The following is a 27,500-nucleotide window of genomic DNA, read 5'->3' on the forward strand; positions in this document are numbered from 1 at the left end:
TCCCAAGGGGAGGCAGATCTGGCCATCCATTTGGAGTTGGCAATGTGTGGAAATGAAATCTGAACCCCTGGGATACTATATTTAAGACCCACTTGTCCTGGGTAATCAGATGCCAATTATGAGCATGAAGTGCTAGTTTCACCCCCAGTGGGGCTGACAAAAGATGTGCTTGGAAGTGGCAGAGGAAAGTCATTGAGACAGTTTACTGTAGGGTGGTGTTTTGCTACTTCCAGATTTGGAAGTGGAGGCACCCCATTGTTTTGTCCTGTAAGATCCTTAATTGAAACCTGGAGCCCTTGAGTATCTGGTTTTGCCCCGAGTGGCTCTGTTGGGTACTGGAAAGGACCAATTCTTAATAGGCCAGTGTCTACTGAACCTGGGTGGCTGCACTTGAAAGAAATCTTTTACAGTTTGCATAGATAGTCTTCCATCTTTTTCAAAACGTCTTCTGCCTTATTACTAAACAGACTGTCCTGCTGTAAAGGAACATCCAGCAATTTAGCTTTAACATGATCAGGCAGATTTTGCTCCTTGAGCCAAGCATGCCTTCTTTTCATAGATCCAGTTACGGCTGCCCTGCAAGAGGCCTCCAAGGAATCAAAACCACATTGCAAAGTATGCCTTCCAACTTGTTCAGCTGAATGCAGTAAATCCTGTAACTCTATTTTCCACACAATCAGAAATAATCATTTTCTGATTCAGTAAGCCCATGATATGCTGTTGATATTTAAGCATATGAAATTGACAGTTTAAAGCCCCGATTGCCAGGGTTGCAGAGGTATAAACCTTCTTACCCCATCTATCCAGTGCCTTGGAGTCTATCAGAAGGGGTAAATTTTTAGCAGCAGAAGCCTACACCTTTGGGACTCTGAGAAATTATTTCAGGGTCAGCAGTAGGATTTTTTTTAGAAGAAACTTGTGGGAGTCAGGAACCCTGTAATATCTGTCGGGCTTACTAAGAGCTGGAGGCAGGCAATCAGGAGCCATGCTGGATTCTGAGAAATCATCATCAACAATGTGTAACAGGAGGTATAGCCAAAGTCCTATGCTGAGGAGGAAGAAGAAAATCCCCAAGTCTCTTTTTGGATTCTGAAAAATCCTGACTCTCCCAATGAAAATTTTCCCTTAAGGTATGCAAAGTCTCTCCAAAAGAAAAATCCTAAGGAGGAGAAGGAATGGATTCCTCTGCATCAGAGTCCTCATAAAGGGGAATAGAAAATTCCTGATCAGAATAAGAATCAGAAGAAATAGAAACCCGATCTGAAGATTCATAATCAGTGCCTTGCCTAGACCTCTTAGCAGGAGGGGGTTGGGAACCTCTGATCAAGGTAATTAAATCCTCCGCCATTTTGATAATTTGTTTTTTAGGCATAAGGGCCTGAGCACTTGGCTCATGCATCGGTTTTTTTAGACATAGAAGTTGGTTCTGGCCTTGTTTTTGATAACTGCGTCTGTTTAATATACAAATCTTTAGGCCTGAAAACACCCTCAGAAGCCGGTGCCTGCTCAGCGGCTCCGGACCCATCCAAGGGAGACTCATCCATGGGTTCAATACTTGGAGAATCTTGCGGCATACCGGACTCCGAATGGGTCTCTGTAGAGGCCTGCGACTCAAAGGTCGCAGGCATCAAGGGCTGCGGAAGCATCTCACTGCGTACCAGCGACTGGCTTAGAAGCTTTGTCGGTTTTGGACCTAGACGGTCTTTTTCTTTGCATTTTTTGTGAATTCCGGTAGTCTGATTGCTGACTGACGACATTTCAGGATAGTTAAATCTTGAACCAAAGTATTTAGAAGTAAAAATATACCAACGCTTGGTGTGTTGGTTAAATTTAGCACAAAACCGACAGCAAGGCACGCTGTGGTCCGGGCCTAGGTAAGGAATACAGTACAAATGAAAATCCTTGAGGTATTTGCTTCCCAAAAGCAATACAATTATTAACTTTTACTGACATCGGTAAGGAGCAAGAAAAGGTTTCCCCAACGGGGTACTTAGCTTTAGTTTGAAGACTTCAGTTCTGAAACTCGAAAACGAAAATTTCAGAAGTCGGCCGACCGGCACTCGCAAACTGCTTCGGGCACTGTGCAGCAAGAAAGACTGATTAAAATGGCATCAGCTGCATGTTTTATACCCGACTACCTGATGTCATGGTAGAGGAGACAGCAACCGACGCAGGACCCAAGACTGTTATTCAGGCCGACTGAGGGCATCCTGCCAGCAGATTACCCAAATGTAAGGACTGCAACAGTGAAACACAAAGAACATCAGTTGGAGACTAGAAATGGTGTACAATATAGCTTATGCTGCAAGTTAGATATTGTTGGCTGCAGGGGCAGTAAATTTAAGTTGAAGGCACTTTCTAATTATAGCCGTTTGTACTGGTTGGAGGGAGAAATATTCTGGGTGGGAGCAATACTAAGGGATTTGGTAGGTGAATTTTTCAATTACAGTACTGAAGTGTCAGAATAGGGCAGGTACAGAGGTGGGGTTGGTAGCTGTTGGGGAATGTCTCTCTTTACAGATAACCACAGTATTTGGGTATTTGACAGCGTTTGTCCTGCAGGTTACAGCAGTATATAGTTTCATCTGACATCTGTTTTGGAGACTGGCAGTGTCGAAAGTTTTGCCAGGACTACTATGGATTTGGTTTTGTGCCTTATTTCCAATGCTTTCTCTTTTTACCACGAGTTGTTTAGTCTCGGAGCTGGGGGTGGGATTTGACTATTCAAATTATTCTAATTGGGGCAAATTCCTCAAGTAGGATTAGGAATGTGTTACTGCAGTGAGCTTACTGCATCAAGGGGCAAGTTTTAGCATGTTCATTATATTTGAACAGGGATGAAGTGAAGTTGTCCTTATAAAATTGGGAGAGATTATGTACTAGGTTATATGCTCTGTATTTGTGGGGGGGGATATGCATTTCTTAGAGCAGAAGTGGGGATATATTCACTGATGGTGTCAGGTAAGCAGCCTGATGTGTTAATATGGTTTGGAGCAGTGGAGAGAATCCAGGCCAAGGTTGAGTGTCAATTGGATCTTTTGTCTATTTTGGTTGCACCAGTGATTAACTGGGTGAAGCTTTTCAGGGTGAGAGATTCAGAATCCATCCTCAATATTAAGGTCCCCTAAGATAATGGTTCCATGGTTTGTGTTGTGCGAGATCCAACAGAGTTGGTTTTCAACTTGTGTTATTGCCAGGTAGGATCCAAATAGCTACAATGCAGTTTGATTTTTATTAACTCGGAAAAGAGATGATTAGTTCTGCATGATTATAATCAAGATGGGTGTTAGGATATGCTAGCAGTTCAAAGTTGTTCCTGTAAATGGTTGCACCAACACCTAATCTTTTAAGCCACCTGATACTGTATATCCTGGGGGAAGAATTTCTTGTTTGTGGTGTGGGGTTTTATACTAATAACCACCAAAATCTGGCTATCAGGAGTGTATGTTGCAAAACGGGCATGCAAGTCAGGTACTTTATTTAAATTTAGTAGCAGGCTATTTTTTTTACACTTTTCAAATGTTGAGAAAGTGGAGGGCGAGTATGTAGAGTTGCTTGCATTTGAACTGTTTGGACAGGAAGCAGTAACGGATGTTGAGCTGCAAGTGTGCTAGTTTTCAGGAAATGGGCCAGGGTTACGGTGTATATCCTCACTGCAATTGTGGGGATGTTTCCCTGTATGTTTTTTTTTTTTTTTTTTTTTTTTTTAAATATAATGGCTAAAACAGGGCTTGAGTTTATCTTTGATGTAGTGACAAGACATGGTGAAAAGGCTGGGTGCAATTACGTGACACGAGTTGTGGGGTGGATGTCAAGTGATGACGGTTAGGAGAGGTAAGAGGGGAGGAATGCTAGTGTGGTATAACATTGCTTGTGACAAGGGATAGTACAGGAACAATGGTATACCCTCGTAGCATTGTAGAGAAAGGCAAGTCTGCAAGAGATAGTGGGGGATTGTGTTGGTGTAGTAGAATAGGGCCAGAGAGGTGCTGAAGTGGCTAGGAGTAGACAAGAGTAGAGTGGTACGGGATAGGACACCTGTAGTGGGTGTTTGACTGGCCAATACTGAAAGGAGTAGAATGGGATATTGTTTATAGACTGGCTGATGGAGCAAGAGTGGGTGGGGTTAGAGATGAGTAAGTGTAGTACTAGTAGAGGTTGTTGGGAATTTGAGGTAGGGTAGGAAAGAGGAGTGAGCATGAGTGCAGAAAGTGCAGGAGTAGACCTAACACTGCAGGAAGGTAATCAGAAGCATAAAAACAGCTTTGTGCTATGAAATGGGTAAAGATCAAGAAGCTATTCCCTGCAGTATCACAGTACGAGGAAATAAGTTAATTGTGTTTGGACTGCGTGCAAATGTAGTAAGTTTTTTTTTCTTCTAAAAGCACACACAGCATGCAACTGCATTCTGCATTACATCTGCATCATTAAGGTATGGATATTTAGACTGAGATAGAAAACGGAGGGTTTGAATTAAAAATTAGATAATATTTGAGAAATTGGACAGAGGAACATGTGGAAAGACATCAGCAGCAGTGTACTGTAGCTCCAGCAACATTGTCTGAACAGAAGAAACATTTACAGACTACAAAATTTTAAAGTAACACCAGCTTACACATACACAGGATACATCTTTTTTGCTGGTGTTCACTTGTCGGGTTCATGGAAGGAGCAGTTCAGGAGGACAGAACTATCCATGAGAGGGCTTTGTGGTCACAGGTCAGGAAGACAAGATGTTGTGTCAAGAGTACGGGATGGGTTTTTAAGCAGAAAATAAAATGGTTAGACTAAGGTGTAATAGGATTGGAAAGGTAGAAGCCGAAAGATTAGATAGACTAAAGCAAGTAATACAAGTATGTAAAAAAAAGCATTCTGGGCTGATGCAGAAACTGGAACATCAGAAAATGTTCTTGTGGAACACTAGAGATGGGGAAGTACCACAGATTTGAGAAAGGAAAGTATAGAACAGTGTCTTCATAAATGCAGTTACAAAATGCTTAAAATTCTAGTTTTGCAATTAGTGTTATCACCTAATAAAACAAAGTAGTCCATGTAAATGAGAAAAATGAGCTAATTAAGAAACTAGCATTTAATATAGTAAGCATCCAGATATCACTACAGTATGTCCTAGACGAAACATACGTGAAAGTTAAACGCTGCTAGGTTTTGTGGGCATAGATAAGTTGTGCTATAGAGGATACTGCTTTCCATCCTACATTAAATACTCTACAGTTTCAGCAGCTGTACATCAGATTATACTTTTTTGTGACTATTCACTCATTGCACAAATTCAGACCACAGTGGTTACCCTGTGTTTTTCAGCCAATTTACTGCTTTAGCAAGTGTGGAACGCAGACAAGTACAAATGCCTGGTAAGAAGTAAATGTAGCCAAAAACATCAGTTCACATTTACTTGCACTCAACATGTGAGAAATCTGGCAACAGTGCAGCTTAGAGAATGATGGTTTTAGAGATCAAGTAAATCAAATTCTGTAGTGCAGCAATCAGATTAAAATATAGGTAAAAATGTACCCAACAGGGGCAGAGTACAGTGATGCTCGATGGAGGGTGAAGTCCTAGGTCTGCAAATGCCATCCAAGTTCAGTAAATGTAGTGCAATACAGAGGTAGCTAGACATAACTGGCAGATGCAGTGTGCTAACTTAAGAAATGGCAGAAGCTACCCCATATTTACTGGGAGTATTCCATCAAAGCTGTAGCAGCCTCCTGATAAGGACTATACAGTTTCTTGGAAGGCAGTGCTATTTTGAGCAGTACTGTTGTCCATTACCCCTGAAGTCAACATGGGAATAGAACTTACCAAAACCACTGATGCTTGGTTTGTTTTGAAGCTGGGAAAGTGTGGCTTTGCTTTCTACCTCTAAAAAGGGACCAATATAGTGAGGGACTCAAAGCAGGCATTCATTCAGGCAAGGGCAGACAAAACTGCTCTGCAGCAAGACTGATGCAGGTTACCTTAGGTTGCACACTGCCTACCTGCAGTTCTGATGAGGTTATCTTAAGCCACACACTCCCTACCCTGCAGCTCCTTCAATTACTAGACTTCTATGCTCATCCATTTTGTGACATCCTGTAGGACTATTTTTCTACTCCTGGTTTTGTGGAAGGCTCCACAACTGGAGAAGTACAGATGCCCTGTGATTCAGTTTTCCATGCTCCAGAAAAGAGCAGAGATTCTGGGTGCAATGGAGGAAGGTGCTTTTATTAAAAGCATTGCAGTGCCTGCAAGCTGAAACGTTGTCAGTCTTGTCCAAGCAAAATGGGCACTGCAACTCACAGTCTAGTATAGTATTGCAGACTGAAGAAATTGCAAGCTTATGATCAAACTGTATGCTTCCTATGGCAAAAAATAACAAAACTTCAATGATATGGACAAGCTCCAGTCTTGTGGTGCAGTACTATGTTACTGTCCTCATCCCAACAAATAAAAGAGCTCCGGTCTGAAGATGTCAGACTTCTCTAGAAGTCAGATCAGAAGGGTTGAAGTTGATCTGCAGCCAATTACTAGGTGCGAGGAATTACCCTGCATATGACTAGAAAATTATTCTGAGCAGCATTTTGGCAAGTCTTTCTGGAATGCCTGCTGATGCAAAGAGGTCCCACTAGTGATGCTGGTGGCCAGTGTTTGATCAACAGGCCAGGTGTCAAAAAGCAAGGGGGAACGAGAATGACTGAGTGGAGTCCCACCACCCTTCCTTTTCTCAGATGAAGGTTATGGAGTTTCTTCTGCCTGGATATAGTCCCAATGGAGGCTTAGAGCTTTAGGCAGGTTAGAGGTCAACACAGGAAGACTGTTTGCAGTGGAGACCGCAAGTGTGTTGATGCTACTGCTAATATTAGTGGCAATAGTGTGGGGGGGAAAGATTAGTGTGAGAAGCCTCAACTTACCATCAGGATGATGCTGTAGTGTGCCACCCTAATCTCATCAGTAAAAGTGAAGACAAAAGAAATGTAATGGAATTTGCAGCACACATAGCCAGCCTTAGGCATAATCCAAGTAGGCAGCTGCCTAGGGCACCCCTCTAGGAGGGGCACTTTTCCAGTAATCTGGATGGTGTACGTAGACCAGGATGGGGGTACCAGGTGGTGTGGTGTGCGCCTTGTGGAGAACTTTTGTCTAGGGCACCAGTTGGCCAAAGGCTGGCCCTGACAGCATACAGAAGTCAGAAGTGACACCAAAAAAAAAAAAAAAAAGGTAAAAATAGTTCTTTGTGGACTCTGAGCAATTACTGCACCAAGACAGTCCATCAGTACATGTCAAAATACAATGCTGTTAAGTCAAGAATGCCTCATCACTATGCAAGCATGCTCTGACACCATGGTTTAAATAAGTTAATAAAGTTGTTCGTGTACATGTTCATACCTATAGTATGAAGTTTGTGGGAATTCTTGGAGGGTATCAACTTATTCAAAGCATGTATTCCAGGAAATAGAGACGTCTTGCCCATTAGAAACTGTCCCACAGCACTGTCTAGTTAAATGACATGCTGAGAGTCGCACAGTAGGCAAAACGAAGGCTAAGAGAATCAAACCTTAGACCAAAGGAAGCAGGAGATTAAAGCTCATATAGCCTTAATCCTCTGTCTGATAAGCTTCATCCTGTAGTCCTGGGGTTTAATAGCTTGTACCCTTACTGCTCCAAGCTAAACTGCCAGGACTAACAAAATTAGTTTCTGGTCCTTAAGCCTTAGAGAAAAAACTTTCAGGGCAAAGCGTAATAAAAAAGCTTTCAGGTTATAAGAGACCCACCTGGAGTCAAGTTACATTACATATTTTTGCATAACGTTTCATGTACTGACAGATATTTCTTTGTGCTAGGAAAAAAACACACATACAACCGTTTTCAATCACACTTTTGATTCTGACTGTGGCTACACTGGAAAAGATACTACATTTTACATACAGTATTTGGGAATTTAGCAGCTTCACTACAGCTGTTAAGAGATCACCCTTCCAAACATAAACCCCTACAAGAAGAAATGAGCCCAGACTGTTCTCCAGCTAATGCTCCAGAAACTTGATCTGCTAAATCTCCGATAACTGAACTTGGATGCCAAGCAGTTCTGGACTTTTTGTCAAGCTAGTTATCCCAGTCAGCTCTATTCCAAGACTCCTGACTTGGTGTGCAACTGTATGCTTGTTTGTTTACCAGGGTAGACTGCTGGTCTCACTGGACCATTTTCAGAACCAGACAAGTGTTTACAGCCACCGGAGTTCAATGTAAAGGTAGAAATTTACTATATCATTAAAAACACAACAGTTTAAGTTCTTTACAAAAGCTTTTAAAAGAGAAGACTACACAAGTGAATAAGCGTTTTTTTTTTTTTTTTTTTTTTTTTTTAGATCAGTGAGACTGAGTAGGCAACATATTTAGTTTTTCATGCCTTTGTACGGCACAGGTCTTGGCTGAAAAATAATTCTAGCTACTTATTTGGATAACAATACAAACACATGCACACACAGATTATGAGAGTTTAACTGGAATTTAAAAGAACATGTTTATTAAATTTCAGATCTGTACCTCTGCATTCTGGCATAACATAGATATCTTCGACATAGATGGACCTTCCCAGCCATGTACTGTAGGTGAAGTAATACATTGCATACGCGACAAGTGTATGGCCTGCAAAAGACAAAAAACCCAGAATGGAAGACTAAAAGAATTGTCAAGCTGAGTCAAAGCAGAATGCACCTTATAGCGATGCAGAAGAATTTTCATAACATTGCAGGACATCATCTACACAAAACTAGAAAAGTTACATGGTTAACATATTCAGCCATCTATAGAGAGATGCAGAAGAATTTTCATAACATTGCAGGACATCATCTACACAAAACTAGAAAAGTTACATGGTTAACATTCAGCCATCTATAGAGAAGTGCAGAGGTTGGAAACTGTAGACAGTCTTAGAAATCACAAGGTCAAGTCTTCAGTCTCTGAAGACATCAAGGAACCTGTATAAGGCTAGCAATAAAACAAACTTGATTACACCAAAAACATGCATACTTGCTTACGGAACATACAAGTTAATATTTAACAATATTTCACAACTGAAAACAATCCAATTAAAAAAAATGCTCTTCAGTTTATTTTTTTTTTATATAAACAGAAAAGGTTAAGCTTCATTCTTTTAGGAACTGAATTGTCAGCTTTCCATGGTTTAATAAGTTTTTGATTTACCAGCTCCATTGTCATGAACAAATAAGGCCCCAGGCAACGTAGAGTTCAACTAGCACCTTGGTTGCCTGCTGGAATTTGTGGAAGGGCACACGAGAGGAATAATGAGACAAACCTGCTGCACTTTCTTTGTGGAGATAGTAATGGTATGTGCTTGGGGGTACACTCATGGTAAAATCCTGTGTGGAGACAGGGAATCATGCAGGTTTGCCTACTAGGTCAGCAGGACTCTGCAATGCAGGACATGTCTCTTCACAATGTGAAAAGCTCCACTGCATGCTGTACCTTTGATACCAATAAGCATACACAAGGAGTCAGGGCTGCAAAGTAAACATCCAGTCATTCACAAAATTATGACTGCCCCAGTAAACTTTAGCCTTGCCCTTGTGTCAAGTCAGGAGGTTAAACGAGGGTCAGAGTTTAAGTCTAGTTTTCATTCCATTTTCACAGACCTTGTTTCTCTAGCCAGATATTTTATTAAACTGGAAAAAAAGTGTTTGAATTGCTTTATGATTACATATAAAGTGTATGAGCTTAACAATGGGCCTTTCAAGACTCGTCACAAAACAGGACCCAAACATAGAATGGGAACATTACTCAAGCCCCAACACCAGGTTCCTTGAGTTCATAAACTCATATGCTATGGAACAACTAGTCAACATTACCACAAGAGGAGAAAATATACTAGACCTGATCATCACGATACAACCCATGCTGCTGAAACCCTCACAAATGCTTAATAAAATCAAGACCCTTTGTCTGGTGGACTCCAGCCATAAACAAACTCTACAACAAGAGGAGAAAGCTACTACATTGACAGAGCAAAATCCTTAAATGGGAAGGAATCTCTGATCAATACTAGCAAAAAACTACGATCACTCATAAAATCATCCAAGGCCAACTTTGAAAAGACAATCATAAAGCCTTCTTTAGCTATGCTAGAAACCTGGGTGGAAACTCCCAGATATGCTCAGAATTAGTCCAAAATGATTAAAAAAAATCACTGAACCAACAGACATTGCCAACATAGGTTCAGGAGAGGATCATAATGGAACTCAAAGACATTTTTTTCAAACAGTCACCAAGGCCATTGATGAGGGTAAGGCAGTTCACACCTACCCCCTGACTAGGCAAAAAGCTGCTCAATACATACCCCACATAGATCATAGAAAAGCTCACCAGTCAGTGTCATATGTCACAAGTCACAAGATGGGTTGCGAAAGTGGCAGGACAGAACACACACAGGGCTGAGAGTTGCTGGTGCCATGTCAGACTCTAGAAATGGATAACTGGTGCAGAGAGCCATGGCCTTAAGCTAAATGCCAAAAATATAGTCATACCCTTTGGGGAAAAAAAACAAACCTAATAACATTACCATAGGTAACCATTAAACACAGATCAGGAGAGGTCATTGTACCCCCTACTCTTCACTTATCAGACCAATGATGGATGAACCTAATACTTAATACTTGTGTAGTATAAGCTGTAGTAACAATAACTTCACTCTGTATAATGAGAAAGTATTACTCAAATGTTCTGCACTGACTGCATGGAAACATTTTGTCCCCGCATGAGAAGCGCACAGCTGTCAGTGATGGATGTTTATTTACCCCTACCCCACACCCCCCATATTTTATTAATCGGGTAATTCTACAGATACAGGGATCCTTTTCAGGCATGACCTGGACCCAGAAGACAAGACTACAATAAAGACAAAAATAAGATGAAGGACAATGATGACAAACACTTGCTAAAACAGCAAGACAAACATACATAACCTGGAAATAATACCAATACGCCGTACAATATATGCCACAGGTAGTACAAGAAAAATACAGGAGATAACGATGTAGGGTAGTCCAGGACAGGAAAGCAGTAGGGGTTTATGTACAAATCGCACTTTGTTTCCATGTTTCCAGTGGTCAGCAGGCATGGATATTCCTACTTTAAGCCATAACACCGCTTCTGGCAGTGACCTATGGATTAAGAGCTAGCCTAGTGCTGCAAAAAGTGATCAGTGTTTAGCCTACAAAATCTATCGTGAGGAATATTGTGAAGATCCTTTGACGAGAATACTCAAAACGATCATTTCCATCATATTTTCACAGCATATACTTAAATTTATACTAACCTACACTAAATATACACTAACCTATCTTATTGTAATGCTGCTTTACCAAGGCTATGTCCAGGTCAGCTAAAAATGTGCAATAAAAGTAGCCAACTACCAAGCAAGACAAACTTACTTGTCTAAAATTGATAAATATACCTGCCTCACTGTCTTCCTCACTGTCAGTTCATAGAGTATACCAGAAGAAAAAACACAACCAGGAAAACTGGGGCCAGAATACAAGACAGAACCATAACACCAGAAAGTAAAAATAGCATGTGTTGTAGTTTTTCACAAGAGTGAACACACAATCATCTACCAAAATTGTGTTAGACATCTACAGAGGAACTAGCATCTTAAAATACTGGAAATGTGCAAAAACCTTAATTTCCTTTTCAGATAGGTCATTGCCATCCATTTTAAACGCAGAGCATTATTCCTTCAATTCCAAGTATCAAAAGCAATTTTTTCAGGTGGGTGACATGCAGGTCTAGGTCAGTTGGTCACAGGACCAAATTGTCGATGCCCATTTCCTTGGTGCACTTATGTGAATTAGTCATTTAATATATACATTCTATAAAACTGTATTTGGTGTCTATAACAGTAGTAAAAGGATAATTTAAGAATAAGTAAATTGCACTAAAAATGTAAAGAAATTTAATGTTGTGCGATGTAGGATACAAATCAAACAAACTGAAAAACTAAGATGTTCTGTCTTACTGCTTACATTCATTATGTTAGGCAAATGCATCACAATAAAGGTATATACTTAACATAGGAAAGGTGCATAATTACCCAATTTCATAGGGTCTCGCCTTCATGCAGAATGCAGTCTAACATTACACAATGAATTCCTAAAATGCTTATTACAAACAACAAATCAGCCATGTATGCAAGTAGTAATTCACTCCTTGCATTTTTGTCCAATGTACACAACACATTGGAATAGATTTGTAGTACTTGGTCCAGCTTAGGGAAATGACAACCATTCTGTGAGAAATACCAAAAGCAATGTCTTTCAGCTTTTCCTGGTTAGGGATCACCACAGTAGATCACTGGTCCACAGTTCGATTGGCAGTGATGTTTAGTGTAGAGTTGCCATCCTGGCCCTCAACCGTCAAGTAAGGCACATAGACACACCTGCATGTCTAAAAATTCACTTGACTGCAGGGAGGACATGCAGACTCTGCACAGAAGGCACTCCAGAGAATCGAACCAGAGAACCTCTTGTGGGGAGGCGACAACGCTAACCACTGCACTTTCTTCAAAAAAGTAGTGGTAAGCTGGAAGAGTAACTTGTGGGTAATCCGTAAAGATCATAGCTGATGGAGTCCAAAAATTAATACATAGGTCTATATAGTATGCACCTCAGAATAAGCTTATCCTCCAAAATGCCCAAGGTGAACAATAAACCCATTTGTGCAATACGATTATACTTTTTGTCAGTGTTACACAATGTGAAGGTGGTAGTACTGGTCCTATTTTTAATTTGGGAAAGGAAAACCACTAGATGCAACTGCTTCTTTTCAGGGGCAACCCTAAACTAAGGGACTTGTTGAGAGCAGCAGTTAGGCTAGCCAACATTAAACAAGGAGTTAAGGCAAAAATTACAACACGTCAATCAGATCGAAGTCTTCATACTCTGTACTAAACTGGCAGAAAACTTGAACAGCTCACTACTCAGAGAGACTAAGTATACATTTCTTCCCCATTTAAAACCGGATGCGATATTTATGAAACTTTCATGCCAAGTACCAATTGTTTACATGGTTTGCAAAGACAGCCATGCAAATTTCAGAATCAAGGCGTCTCCCAAGTTCACAATGTTAAGATACCTGCTGGTTTCAACAGTGCAGGAGTTTCAGTGGAAAGAATATGCGGATACCCCCATATGCACAAGTTCTATACAAGTTTTGGAGATGGAAGCTGACTTGCTATTCAAGTCAGTTATAGGATATGAAAACATGGTACATAAGTCAGCTGCTGCAATTTGTAACCAGCAGGACCTGGTATCTTAACATCATAAAGATCTATAGGGCACAGACAAAATGAACAGGTGGTGTTGGGCACTTAGGCTACTAATAGTAGTAATGACAGTAGCATCTCATTCCTGTTCATCTCCACCCATGCCAGCTCTACCAGGTGACCAAACCACTAGCTAAACTCTGGTCACTTCAGTCATGGTAAAGGCTTTTTCCTGCTGCACCCAACAATGAAGCAGCCCCCTCCCCATCAGTCATGTCCATTTGTTCCCCCATCCTGGGTATAACCTAGTAAAAGGTGACTCCATAGCGACATCCATTAGACAGGTAGTTTCAGCAGTGGTTTCTACCCTCACAAACATCCTGGACAGGATTTTCTTTAGGTGTAAACTCTCCCTTGGTCAAGGAAATAGGTGCTTTAAAAAAAAAAAAAAAAAAAAAAAAAAAAAAAATAGGGGTAGAATGTCCTCCCTGATGCAGATGCATATTCCCATGTGTTTGCAAGGACAGCTTCCAGTGAAAATGGCTAAATTCCCACCCCAGGACCACACTGTACAGTGCTAGCCCTTCTCTGATGGCCATCTTGTCCCCAGCAGACACAAGCTGGCTCCTTCTGAATGACATTAAGTCAAAGAGATACACAGTCTTTGGACAGCTGAGGTTTGCTTTATAGGGCTTGGAAGGCTTGGGCAGAGAGTTCTTAATCACTTTACTATTGTAAAGTTGTTATGCTACTGTTTACAGGCACTGTTAAGGAAAAAACCCAAATTTCCAAAGTATTTAAAGCTTTTGCATATGGGGGAAAAAAAAAAGTTGCCAAAAAAACATGAGTTGTTGCATTGCCTCAGAAGTGTAGAGCTACTTTCCCTTGCTAGTCGTCCAGTTCTTTCTTAACTAGAACCCAAGACAAAGTTGCAAGGCCTTGATAGTAGCATTTCTTTTTAAACCGCAAAAAAAATATGATACATTTACACAGACACAGAATGTCTACTGGCTACAACTAGTGGTATTCTTTTTACAGCTGCATGAATCTTTCAATGTCCCGCTTTCTTCCCTTAGCACAAGGGAAAGCACCAATTCCAAGATAGGTCCTGAAAAGGGGGTCATATCTCCAGCGATCAGTAGTCTCCTCCCACATATTGTAGGTTGTAAAAATGAGCCAAGATTGCATTATACACCCAGTGGGTGGGAAAGTATGAAAAGGGAAGCAGCTAAAGTTTCAATGCAATAGGTTCATAGGTAGGTACTAGGCTATATGCCCGAGGGCATTTATAAGCCTAGCCAGAGTGTCGGCTTTCGTCATATGTTTGAGGCCAGTAATCCTCTTGGTGAGGTGCTTTTGTGGTCTTTCAAGCTGTTGGAAGTGTCTCGTGAGGTACATCCCAAATGGGGCGTTGTACTCTTTGATGGGTCTGATGAGTGACTAGTAGAGGGGCACTATAACCTCTTTATTTCTAGATGCAAACCTCTTAGTAAATTAGATGGGCCACATAGGATTTCCTAACTACTCTGGCAATATGATTGTCAAAGGAGAGATTGCCATCTACCTAGGTCCCCAGATCTCTTATTACCTCTTCTGTATTAAGGGGGCTGCCGCCTATGTGGTAATTGAGGCCATGACAAGGGCAAGCACTCCAAATATACTCTTGTCATCACTAGTAGGAGCAGATTAAACAAAGCTGGGAGGTACTTCAAAAGTAAAATTAACTTAAGAGCCAGAGAGGTTAAAAAAACAAAGATAAGGTGACAAGGATTGGAAAGTTCAACTAATGCTGCTGAAAGGGAGGAAGCGGGCATTGCTTTGTCAAGGCTGTTGTCTGAAAAGGAAGGGTCAAGAAGTTTGGAACAAATGGCAGCAATTTGTTGCGTTGAGTCAAACACCCTGTAAAAAAAAAAGTTAGAATTTTGGGTAGAAGCTTGGGGGAGGTCAGCTTATATTTAAGGAAAAGCAAAAATTTACAACTGCATCAAGTTATTTTTTGGCAAAGAATTAAGTCCTTACAAGATGCAGTATGTAGTACTAGTAAAAGTAGTCACCTCATTTGCAGGTGGATCTGATGGGAAATCAAAAGGCTCTTGAATGTACTTTGTAGCTTATTTTGCTACACTCTAAAATGAGCTACTATTGCAAACAAGAAGTTATGTACTCGCCATAACATTCGATGTATGTAGTCCATCTCGCCTCACATTCTTACCCATGGGTTCGGAGCCGAACTTTGGCTCAGACTCAGCCATACTCTAGCTTGAAGTCTTCAATTGGCTCGTGGCTAAGAGGTATCCCATGCTGCACTGCTCCCTTTCCTCAGATCTTGTTTGCTGCAAGCTCAGGCAATCACACCACACACACAAAAAGAATCAGCCCAACAACAAAAGGAGTACTGAAACCAAAACTAACCTCTAGGCCCTCCAGGAGGGGGCGGGTAAGAAAGAATGTGAGGAGAGATGGACTACATACATCGAACATTATGGTGAGTACATAACTTCTTGATGTTATGTAGTCCAATCTCGCCTACATTCTTACCCGTGGGACAGTGTCCCCAGCACCTGAACCTTGGGCGGCTCAGTGGAAAATACTCCTGAGCACTGTGGAACCAAAGGGAGATCTGCCTCTGGATATCAAATCCAATTTTTAGTGACTGATAAAGGTGTGAGGAGATGCCCATGTAGCCGCAGCACAAATATCCATAGACATCCTGGCCCGAAATGCCATAGAGGTGGACATAGTGTAGAATGAGCCTTCACCTATTAGTTCAAAGGTTAAATTCTTCAACAGACTTTTTACAGTTAACATCAGTATTAAAACTATGCCCGATTTCTTACTTGGACATCTGGACAGTTAAAAGAAAACAATGAGTCAAGATCTTATACAGCAAAAATATTTCGAAAAGCAACCTACTCTAGTTCCTTTTTGCATTTTTCAAGTTGCCACCCCTTCCATCAAGAGGTCCATAGTCAAAGGTCAGTTGGTGAGAGCTTCCCTCATCTAGACTTTAAACACGGACTTCTTTGAGGAATGTGACTTTTTGAAAAGTATGTTCATGCATCGTGGCTACCCAGAAGACCTATTAGAGTCTCTGATAGATGAGGCTACTCGTAAAAGAATTATCTTCACTGAAACCCATGTTATCAGTTAAATTACCATCTAACACTAGTGTAACTTCTTTGGAGATGGAACCAATAGATTCACTCACTGAGCACCTATCTCAGAGAGAACAGAATTTTAAATGTAGTTTCATAACTTTCAATGTCCAAAGTAGTTATATTGTTAGAACATTACATAAGAACTGGGATCTATTTAGAACCAACCATGAACTGTTTGAACGGCTCGGCACTAGACCATCAATAGTATTTAAGAGAGGGAGTAATTTAAAAGCACTCCTGGAAAGACGTCAATTAAAGATGCCTAGAATTACGGGCACATTCAAGTGTGAAAGTTGAAATTATTGTAAATTCATAGACGTCACTAACTTTTTTGAAATTGATGGACATAAATACAAGGTGAAATCTAAATTTAATTGTAACACCAAGTTTGTTTACTTAGCTAGATGTGTAGTGTGCCCAGCATTTTATGTGGGTAAAATGGAACATAGGTTCAGTGAGAGAATTTATGAGCATATTTATGCCATAAACCATAACAAAATTGACAATGCGTTGGCAAAACATGCCCATCTGAATCCTCATCAGTTCAAAATCATGGTTATAGAACAGTTTGTGAGTGACATTAGAGGTGGCCCGGCTTCATTCAAACTTGAAGAATTGGAACTAATGTGGCAGCTAAAACTAAGTGCATTTAGCTTTCCATATCTGAATGAATCATGCTCAATTATGAGCATATTAAAGCTTAAAAGCTTGCAAAGATAGATGTTTATTTTAAAACATTATACACAAGAGTGCATTTATATTTTGTTTACTTCAAGAGTAATGTCATTTATTTTGATTGTATTTTAATGTACTGTTTTATGTTAGTGTGTATATATAGTGCATGTTCTAAGTTAGAGTATTGTACCTTTAAACAAAGATCAAGGTTCTAGTTTAAGTACATGTTGTTTAATTAATTGACTTTAGTTAATTTTCCTGCACTTTTTCAGCTGTTGACTATTTAAATAAGGTTTGTTCAATGTTATTGTATCTTCTGAAGAAGTCTGTGTATGAACAGACGGGAAAGCGCTTTAAGAATTTTAACTGTTTTATAATAAAACCTGAGTTGCAGTCTTTACAGCCGCTTGGCCGTTTTTGTTTTTAATACTATCCAGTGATGGCGATGTTTCTATTGTTTGGAAATGGCAGAGAGAAGATGAAAAGACAAACCCAAACAAGGATAGAAGAATTCTCATCCATCCTCACAATTAGTCCATAACATATTCTGAAGAACAGAACTCACACTACAAGACCCTCTTTTTTGGGGGTGGGGTGGGGGTGGAGTGTAGCAGTTCACATCAGCTATCAATTAATAACTGATCTGTATTAGCATAACATACTAAAATTTCGAATCTTGCTATTTCCAGGAATAAAATACCAGGAAGTCCAGCTAGCAGACAAGACAAGAGAAATGAGACAGTGGGAAGTAGTACGCTTTTTAGTCCAGAAAGTATACTTCTGGTACACTGTCAAGTGTGGGTGAACAACTGCATCTTTGATTAGTGCTTTGAGGCTGACTGTGGGCCCCCCATAACTTTCACCCTGCTTTATTTGGTACAGGCTCTGGGGCTTAGTACTGCTGAATGTCAAAGACAAAATTGTACAAGGTACAGGTCCACTCCTTGATCCTTTTTTTGAATACTTTTCCTGGGCTTTCCTCTCCATTAAATGGACTAATTTTTTTCTTAGCATTTTGATATCCCCAAACCCTAAAAACGCTTCTCTTCATTATGTACTACTACAATAGCCTGAAACACTAAAGTTAAAATTAGTCGGGATCACTTCTGAAAGTTTCCATTACAAGCTATCCCACAGTCCTCTTTCCCTTATTCCTCTTCCTAGGAATATTACTAGTTATACATTAATTGTGTAGGGACTTCATAGTTCACAGGTTTTAAGAGGTATTCTGCTTTCTGAAGTTTAATGGGTGTCAGCCAGAAGTAGTCTTGTGCAAGAAGGTGCATTCTCTGGATGAAGCAGCATTCCAATCTATACAGACTCTGCTTCAGTCTTCCGTCCAGCTGAAACTACTATAGTCACACTACTGTGGAATTCCCACACATGGCAGGAACTGCAGTGCCTTTATTTACTGTCTGCCCAGCTTTTGTGCCATTTGACAGAATCAGATACCTGCCATTTCCCAGGTTCATATGGGTGACACTGTATGCATGAAGCAGAGAAAGTTAATATGTAAACAAAAGCAAACAAAATAAGCCTGCATCTCCTAACAATGCAAAAAGTTAGGGATAGCATGCGCACAAACTTACCAACTCAAAATGAGAAAAATCAGCCATTTCAGTGGTTGACTTAGCCCAAAGACCAGAACCCGCAATTAAGAATTTGCCTTTGTGCAGACAGCAAAGAGATGGTCTCTTTGCAGATGCCATGGGAAGGTGTACAACCAAATAAAATGTAGAAACAGTCAAAATACAATTAATAGACTGTTACTGTGATATTTAACTAAAAAAAGGCGCAAACCTGATGTAGTACATAAGATGGCAGACCTACAAATTTGTTCTGAATATACAAAGGCAGAGGAGATCAGGGCGCACACTTAGTGGCTTAGCTGGCTACTCTATCATCAAAAAACTGGAATACTGTGGATCGTCTCCATGGCAGGCACACCATTTTACACTGTCCCTGCAGTATTAGGGGGCTGAACTCTCCTGAGGGGTCATTCTTCTGCCGAGTGATTACAATGAAGTCCCATTCACCAACATCTGCGATAGTTTAAGATATGCTATCTGTTCTGGCCCATATTCTACCAATATTCTACCAATTCGTATGAACAGGGCCACAGGGGTGTTGTAACTACCAAAAGGTGCATCCGTTATTTTACTCACTTATCCTATTATCATATGAATAATGCGAGTGGTCAGCCTTTTCCCTGCTTTGTTGCCAATACACTCATATGAAAATGCAGCCAAAAGCAACAAGTCAACTAGAAATGAGACAAATTAATGCAGTCAATACTGGTTACTTTCTAAAATCAGGCTGATCTAAGGAAACCCTGCCCAAGTAGCTTTAATTTCACATAAGCAGATAGTGTCATCAAATGGCAGTCTGCTTACACGCGAGCAGAATAGTCATCTTCCATCAAGCCACGTCAGCTCCTAAATTTTTTAGGACAGTAAAGCAAATCAGCAAAATTATTTCCAGAGTTAAACCAACTAGACTGCAAAGCAATAATGTTCATTCAACTTTTTTTTATCCAGAATGCAGCCCCCTTTATAGAAACAGCACATTACCAGAAAAGTAACACAGTTTCCGTATGGAATGAACAGTCAAGTGCTTAGCTTTACCAAGCAGCTCAATTGCTGTGCATAAACATAGTCTCCAAAAATTGACAGAGCTAAAGTTTGATTAAAAATCTACTTGACAACTACTTCATACCTTCCCATTTGATTGGTCATACATCTTTACCCACTATTGATGAAATTCAGCTCTAGTACAAGTATATAGCAAGGATAACTACTCGTTTTCTCTTATAAAAATGGAAGCCTATGTTTAAAGATGGCTTGAAGAAAGCAGTCATGTACTTTAGGAGAGGTGCTCTTCTGCAGACTGAAAAAAATCATTTTGCAACAAGTCTTATCAAAGTACTGATGACCAAAAAACCCAGTCAGAATGGTTTATCTTTTGTGAAGAGCTACTAAGCAACATAGAATGCATCTCCTAAATGCTTTTTTTTTTAAAAATCATATCAAAAACCTTCATTAAATTCACACATTTAACATGAACATGGATTTACATAAATTAGAAAAGAAAAAAAACACTTTTACCTTGTACCTTATTTCCATCTCTGGTATACTGTAAGCATTCAGAAAACCAACACCATAAAAATATTTGAGGATTACACTTTTGGATCCATATAAGGAATATGTGGAGGAGAACGAATCATACCACAAGTAGGACTAAGCAAAGATCTTATTTCTACACCACTTTCTTATATTAAATGAGACTTGAATGTCATAGAAACAAGTCATTTGTGTGAGGTTCACTTTTCTAGAAAGTGAACTTTTCACTTAGAAATAATAATCCTATTTGTTATCCAGGCAAACCCACAATACTTTTACAAGAGCAACATGGGAGCAATGCTTAGTGACTTGCTCAAGGTTCTGTAGTAGGCAAACAAGGGCTAAGAATTAAACCCTGTACCCACAAACTACAGTTAGGAAACAACCTCTGCACCAAGTTGTCAGGTAAATTATATGGACAGAAAAGGACCATGTAGCTCTACATAGTCCCTCCCCGAAAATCCCTTAGACTGTAGACCTCACAGTGTTGGATGTCCCAAATACTTCAGCGATATGGAGCTGGAATAGGGAATAAAAAAGCCAAAACCATATCCCATTTTTGATGGGCCAAACTCTATCCATACACTTCTATCCAGCTACAGCACCTCTGGGTCATATCTGTTATATCCATTACTATGAACCTGTATTTTTAAAACCAGGTTTAAACCACTAAACACAGTCACACCTTTGCATCCATTACTGCAAAGAGAGGGTCTGGTTAAATGCCTTATAAAAAAGGCTATGACATACACCAAGTAGAGAATGAAAGAATGAAACCCAGGACTGCAAGTTAATTAGCCTTCCATAGCAGTGACTGATACCCTGCTAGTTCATCCTAAAAACAGAATAGCAAAAGGGAAATACTGTCAAGACTTTGATGTCGTTGAAATCTGTCACTTACCTTCTTTGGTTTTATGGCCCGATGTTAGTTCTGCTACAAGGCACTTGTAGAATGGGTTAGTAGTACCAAAACCATCTTCTCTTAAACCTAGGATAATAATTCAGAAGACACAAAAGTAAAAGTTGAACTGAACATCAGCATTTTTTCAGTGTACAATTAAAATGCTTTATAAAAGCATTTTTTTAGTCTGAATGGTTCTATGAAAATCCTACAACAGAGAGCCCAAAACTTTTACAAAGAACTTCCTTTTAAAAAAAAAAACAAACACACACTTTCCACAATAGTAGCAGTTAGTCCTCAAGCAGCATTGTTCCTCATCTGTTACAGGACCTAACCAGATTCCTGTCCACTGGCCAGTACAGCAAAACTGGCATCTTCACCTACATAAAGGATCTTCATTAAGCAAATCTGTTATTTACCTTTTTTCATTTTCTGGCCTGATGTTTATTCTGACACAAGGCATATTTCAGACTTCATACGGTTTTATATACAACTCCAGTACAATACCTATTCACTTTAGTCATCACACTGGTCATCAGCTCACCTTCACTGACCGTGCATTCATGCCATAATCCATAAACTGAATCCTCCAACTCCACTGTAGCACTAACTTCCGTCATCCATTTCATAAACTACAGCACTTGGTGGTAAATGAAGGAATAAAACATCGCCCTCTTGATCCAAACTAACTACAGGATCATGGCATGAAATTAACTTTAAGTTGCCTGGAGAGGGTACTTGGAGAAAAAGATGGCAATGTAGCTTTTATAATACTTCAAATGTACCTGCCAATGAACCCATTAAAAGCTTCCAAAGACATAAGCAAATAAAACAAAACCACAACATATTATACTTGCTTGACAGCAGCAAGCCATCTAGTTATGCCCCAAAGTAAATTTAGTATTTACCCCTCCATTATTTTTCCTCCACCTGTTCTCTGCCTTCAATACCTCGAAGTCAGTCTCCATTGTCCAACCCCCCCTGTGCAAGCAATTTCTCCTCAGTCTCCATGCTTTACTTTCATCTCATCTTCCTGCTCAAAATGACTTTTTGCAATTCTGAAATGCATACCTTTCGGTTGTCCAGAACCTCACAAGACTATCCAGATTTTTGCCTCACTTTTACTGTTTCGTATAAGATCTGGAATTTCTTACAAGTAATTGAGGACTGAAACTACTAAAGGACAGTAAAGTTTCAGACTTCATATCCTTCAGAAAACAGATGCCAATGCAAAACCCATGCTCACATTAAGTTTCGATACAATATTTAAAATCTGTTCCCGATTTTGGGCCTTCTTCCCTTATTTTTGGATTTCTACAGAATTCTTGCATCGAGAGGTATGCTGACATGACTGCAGTACACCACTCAAGCTGTTCCTTTCATTAAAAGTGCTAGATACTCTTTTCAGATTCTGTCCTTACCCGATCATACAACCCCTTCTGAACTCCTTTCAGCAGCTTAACATCTCTATCCTTTTGTATAGTTTTAATAAAAGCACAAACTACTCAAGATGCCACCCACAACAGCAGCTCTCAAACGCAGAAGCAAACATGGTCTAGTTTTTGGATCCTCTTCTTTAAAACATATCCAAAAATTCTGCTAACTGCTGCCAGTGCTCTTGGACTGCTCCTGGTCTCAGATGTGATCAGTACACCAAGATACGCTTCCTGCTCTTATTAGTTCTACCTCCCAGGATTTGACACTGCACACCAGAGTTATGGATGGTTAGTGTAGCACCTCCTTTCTTTGTACTAAAATTTCAGCCACCACATTTGACCACTTGGCTAGTCTGTTCAAATCCTTCAAGCCTCCCCCAATCCTGTCCTCAATTCTTAGACGTGCATAAAACAAATAACTGTAGTGGACCCTGGACTGACTCCTTCCTGACTCCTGAAGTAATCCATTAGGCACCTTCCTTATTTTAGGCACTGGGCCTCTAACCAAAATCCACCGTATTCTACCTCTCGCTACCATCTCAAACCTTACCAATTTTTTGCGCAGCTACCTCTGCAACACCAAGTCAAAGGCCTTGATGTACGCGGTAGACCACATTTACTGGTACTTGGGCATATTCTGCTGTAACCCTGTCATAAAACTGGATTAGGCTCAACTGACAGCTACTTTTGGCCAAGGAGTGGTGTTGGTCTTTGCTGTCGTAGACAAGAGAAATCTAAAAGGGAAATCGGCCTTTTCACCACAATTCTAAGACTTTCACTGCCAACATTCATAGGCCTGTAGCTCACGTGATTTTTCCTGTTTGCTACCTGCAAAGATTTAAAATTCACACTAGCCACATTCCTTATGACCTAGGGGAAGTAAATCATAACTAAATGGTCTCTCCATATCAACTTCTATTGTCTTGCTCATTGCACTCCCCATGTCTCTCCCAGTAAGGAATCTTCTCCTCTGCTGCACTTTGTGAAGAATTGAGCAAAAGCAAAATATTCAGTTCTGCAGTGTTTTTTCATCCAGTCTGCCAGGATCTGCCTTCCATATTTGCAATACTAGCAACTGCTGCCCCTTCCTTCTTTCAAATGAACATCTAAAGAAACGCACACCAGTTAATTCCTTTTATAAGCTGCACCATTACTATTCTTCCTTTATTATTCTGCTATCCAAAGTTCTTTTATCACTCTTCTGCTCTTTTCCTTATCCTGTTCCTCATCCCCTTCCCATTTCCATTTCCATCCTTTTACATTTACTGTAGGCCTTCATTCATATCACATTCTTGTGTAGTCACTTTGGATTTTTTTCTGCTGCTTCCTTCAGTTCTTGTCCATAGCTGTGAATACATCACATCTGACCTATTCCTAAAATTAACTCATTTAGTCCCCAGGTTTGCTCCCACATCCCAAAACCTGCCTACTCCAGCTCACCAGGATGCACTCCTTTTGAAATTTTTACACTGTCAATTGTATTGCTAACCTTATCCCATTAATACAATGTGAGAAGACCCCTACTAATGATGCATTTTCCTTGGTCATGTACAGCCCCCCACTGTGGTCAGAATCACAACTAATCAAATCTAAGAATTCTGTTCTTTTCTGCTACAGTCCTTTCCAGGTTGGTAGGACCAAATGTGAGAGAACTCGGCTCCTAGGCCCTTCATTTTAATGTTCAGAATTTCCAGGTGTACTTCTGACAGGCTGGTACCCTCCAGAAGAATAGCCTCCTCTTCCCGCTCAGTTTCTCCTCCTTTGATTTGTCTGGAATATTCTGTTCCAAATCCAGTAGCCCGTCACCGCCCCTTCCTCCATCTTAACTAGCATGGTTCTTACCCGAGGTTGGGGCCTTATTCACTTCTTTATGCCATTTATGAGGTGGTCTTCCTACTCAGATTACATTTGATGTTCCCATGTCCAGCTCTCCTCTTTTGTTTCATTCCTACGAAACAAATATCCAAGGCAGCTCCAGTCCCTTTCCACTTCATCCTATTGGGATAATCACAAAGCCCATGCACCCCCTCTCCTGAGGCAGTGCTTGCAGTCCCCCCCCCCCCCATCTAATGCATGTATTTTCCCTTTCTTGACATGGACATCCATACTGGAACTCCCCATTTTCAACAGAATCCTGGAGAAATGCACTCCAGAATTATGATAAAATTATTACATTACACATCCAATAATAATTTTGAGATTATACAAGATAGCATAAATATGATTCAGAGCAGTGTGACTACACAGAATAATATACATTGTGTACACCCAACACATGCTAATTTTATACGCTATTGGTTATGAAGGTCATTTAAAACAGTGGCAAGAAAAGCTGCATGACAACTACTGCTTCTCAGACTGTAAATGACCGCAAGTGTGACAAGTTAACCACTATTAGGTGAATGCAGATTCAACTTGACTGAAATCACAGCCAAACACAGCTGATAAGTTTCCTTTTGCTTGCCTGCAGTGATTTCTGCAAAGGTTTTTCTCTAGGGCACACCTGTAGAGCAATTATTTCAGTAAGGCAGTGAAAGTAAAAACACTTAAAATTTTTATGACATGAATGTTCAAAGGTAGGAGATTCACCTAGTTTTCATCTCAGAGGGGAGGAATTACATACATGTTTCGTTATACATACTGCAGAAATACAGGCATGTTTAAACACATTTAAAATTGGCTGATACAGCTAGAATGCAAGCCTGAGGAGATGAAGGACCAAGAACAAAATTATCACTAATCAAATATGAACAGCTGTACAAGTTTTTAGGTAATCTGCAAATTGACCGACCTTAAAATCACAACAGATGCTATTGTCCTAGCACACTGACCCAGGCTCCTTGAAATGTGCACTAATGCTACTCTGCTATTATCAGTCAGGTGTGAATCTACAGCATGTCCATTTTATACTTAATGCCTATTGCCTGTAGTTTCCTTGTATCTTCTAATGCAAACCCACTTTGCATTTATCTTGTTTAAAGTTAGGACTTCTCAGACGCTACCTTTCCAACCTAGCTCCAGGTTATCAATATCCTAAAGTGGAGCCTGTCCCCATTACAGAGCTGGTACAAGTACTACATTTTCCTGATCCATCTACCAGTCCCAAGCTCCCTTGTCCACTGTAAGCACCACACTTCATAGTCTTCATCCTACTCAAGCTCCCCCCTTCTGAGTACAACTGCCGATAATCCTCATCTTTTTGCCACTTTGACTGCCTATTAAAAACAGACAAGTGCCCAGATCTACCAAAAACTACCCCACTCCCTTATTGACCTTCTTGGTCATTTGATGCCATGTCTACATAAACTCTAAATCAAGAGACTGGTTTCACTGCAATATGGCCTCTCCTCCCTTACAAGAGATTTTAATCTCCATGCTGAGTTTGCAGTTACTAAAACCATCTTCCTCTGTCCATATAGGCTCTTCACTTTCTCCACATGCCACTCCATCTACATCTTTCCCCTCTGCTGTTCTACGATCCCAAAACCCTTCTGTCTAGCTTGTCCTCCATTTGCTGCACCAGATACCTTTTCTATACATGCTGTACTCTTTTGGTCCCTCCACATTATGTCCATTTTGTCTTATCTTTCTCATTTAGTGGAGTTCCCAACTATACCTGAACTTCTGATGTGGGGTCCTGTATAGCCACTCTGCAGACAGCAGTGAAAGATGAAAAGGGAGCTGGAGCCCACTTTCCCTTCCATGTTTGCTTTATTCTCTTTGTGACTGCATCAGTCTCACCCGAATTTATCAACCACCACCTTTTGCTCCTGTACTGTTCTCAAGCTTCACCATTCTCCTGCAGCTCCATTTCCACTGCCACCACAAAATATCTCGCAGCCACCACAAAATATCTCGCAACCAAACATACCACACCACTTCAAAAATTCTTTCCTCCTATTTTCATCCAGCCTACACAGTTTGCCACTCCATTCTGTTATTGGATTACATTTTTATTATTTTCATTTGTACAGGTACTGTCAATTGACTTATACCAAAGAAAACCTATTAAAAGCAGCAAGCAGACTAAAAATAAAGTCTGAAGAGTTCAGATTTGAGGCATAAGTACATACATTAGACTGGAGGGAGTTTAACTTTCACTAGGCTGATGTGAAGGAATCTCCTACAAGTCCCTATAATCTGGATGCACAGATTCTGCTTCAATGCAGCGGATAGCTGCAGTTCATTTTCCATGGAGATATTTTTTTCAAGAGGTAAGGAATGAGGCCTCCCCCCCCCAAATATTTCCATAGGACCCTATTTCCTTAACCCTTCCACATATTTAAATTGGATATTTTACACGCAGTATATAAACAATCTTTTCTACCTGGGCCTCCAATGACAATGGGCTGCAACTTACTTTGGTAAAATAGTAAGGTAAAGCAAAGCTCACTCACTGCTTCACTCATGGTCTTCACATTTAAGAAACCCTGTAATTAAAAAAGCACAAAACATCTTTAACATTTAATTTTCTACTGAAGTAGGGTTACCCTTAAGTTGGACAAAATACTTGGGGAAAAAAAATTTTGTTCCATCATGGCTTATATGACATATGGCTAGCTATACCAATTTTTAAACAGCCACCTCTAAATATGCAGAGTATTGGTGCAATGGCTATATCTCAGCCAGCTTTCAGATCACAACATTTATAACTAGCAGATCGGATATTTACCGTGACAAGCTCCTAGACACAAAACTGAAAGAACAAGCTTAACAGTACAGGTGTTTTAGCATGGAATGTATAAAGTGCATCAACAGCCAGAATGGTGACTATGGAGGGTCAGAATGTGGGAGGCAGTAACAGTAGCTTGGGTTATTCTTCAGAAGTTCTCTTCTATACACATACTATTACAAGCAAGACAAGTTTGCCTGTGGTTTACTTTTCTGCAACAGACTTACTTGCCCTCTCTCTTACCTGTACTGTGCCCTCTGGAAGGT

General features: G+C 40.2%; 1 protein-coding gene across 2 annotated transcripts in view; it reads right to left on the reverse strand.

Annotated features, from left to right (window-relative positions):
* SAT2 (spermidine/spermine N1-acetyltransferase family member 2) overlaps positions 1 to 27,500 on the reverse strand; it is a 302,999-nt gene that overhangs the window by 158,633 nt on the left and 116,866 nt on the right. Inside the window, exons 3-4 of one of the 2 annotated variants that reach the window (XM_044077014.1) lie at positions 21,127 to 21,213; positions 8,542 to 8,643 (exon numbers count right to left, since the gene is read on the reverse strand). In XM_044077014.1, coding sequence (XP_043932949.1) covers positions 8,542 to 8,643; positions 21,127 to 21,213 — 189 coding nt within the window. The remainder of the gene's footprint in view (positions 1 to 8,541; positions 8,644 to 21,126; positions 21,214 to 27,500) is intronic. The other variant, XM_044077015.1, reaches the window with a different exon arrangement.

Source organism: Protopterus annectens, chromosome 7.part0 (assembly GCF_019279795.1).
Source record: "Protopterus annectens isolate FY-2018-M chromosome 7.part0, PAN1.0, whole genome shotgun sequence".
NCBI lineage: Eukaryota > Metazoa > Chordata > Ceratodontiformes > Protopteridae > Protopterus > Protopterus annectens.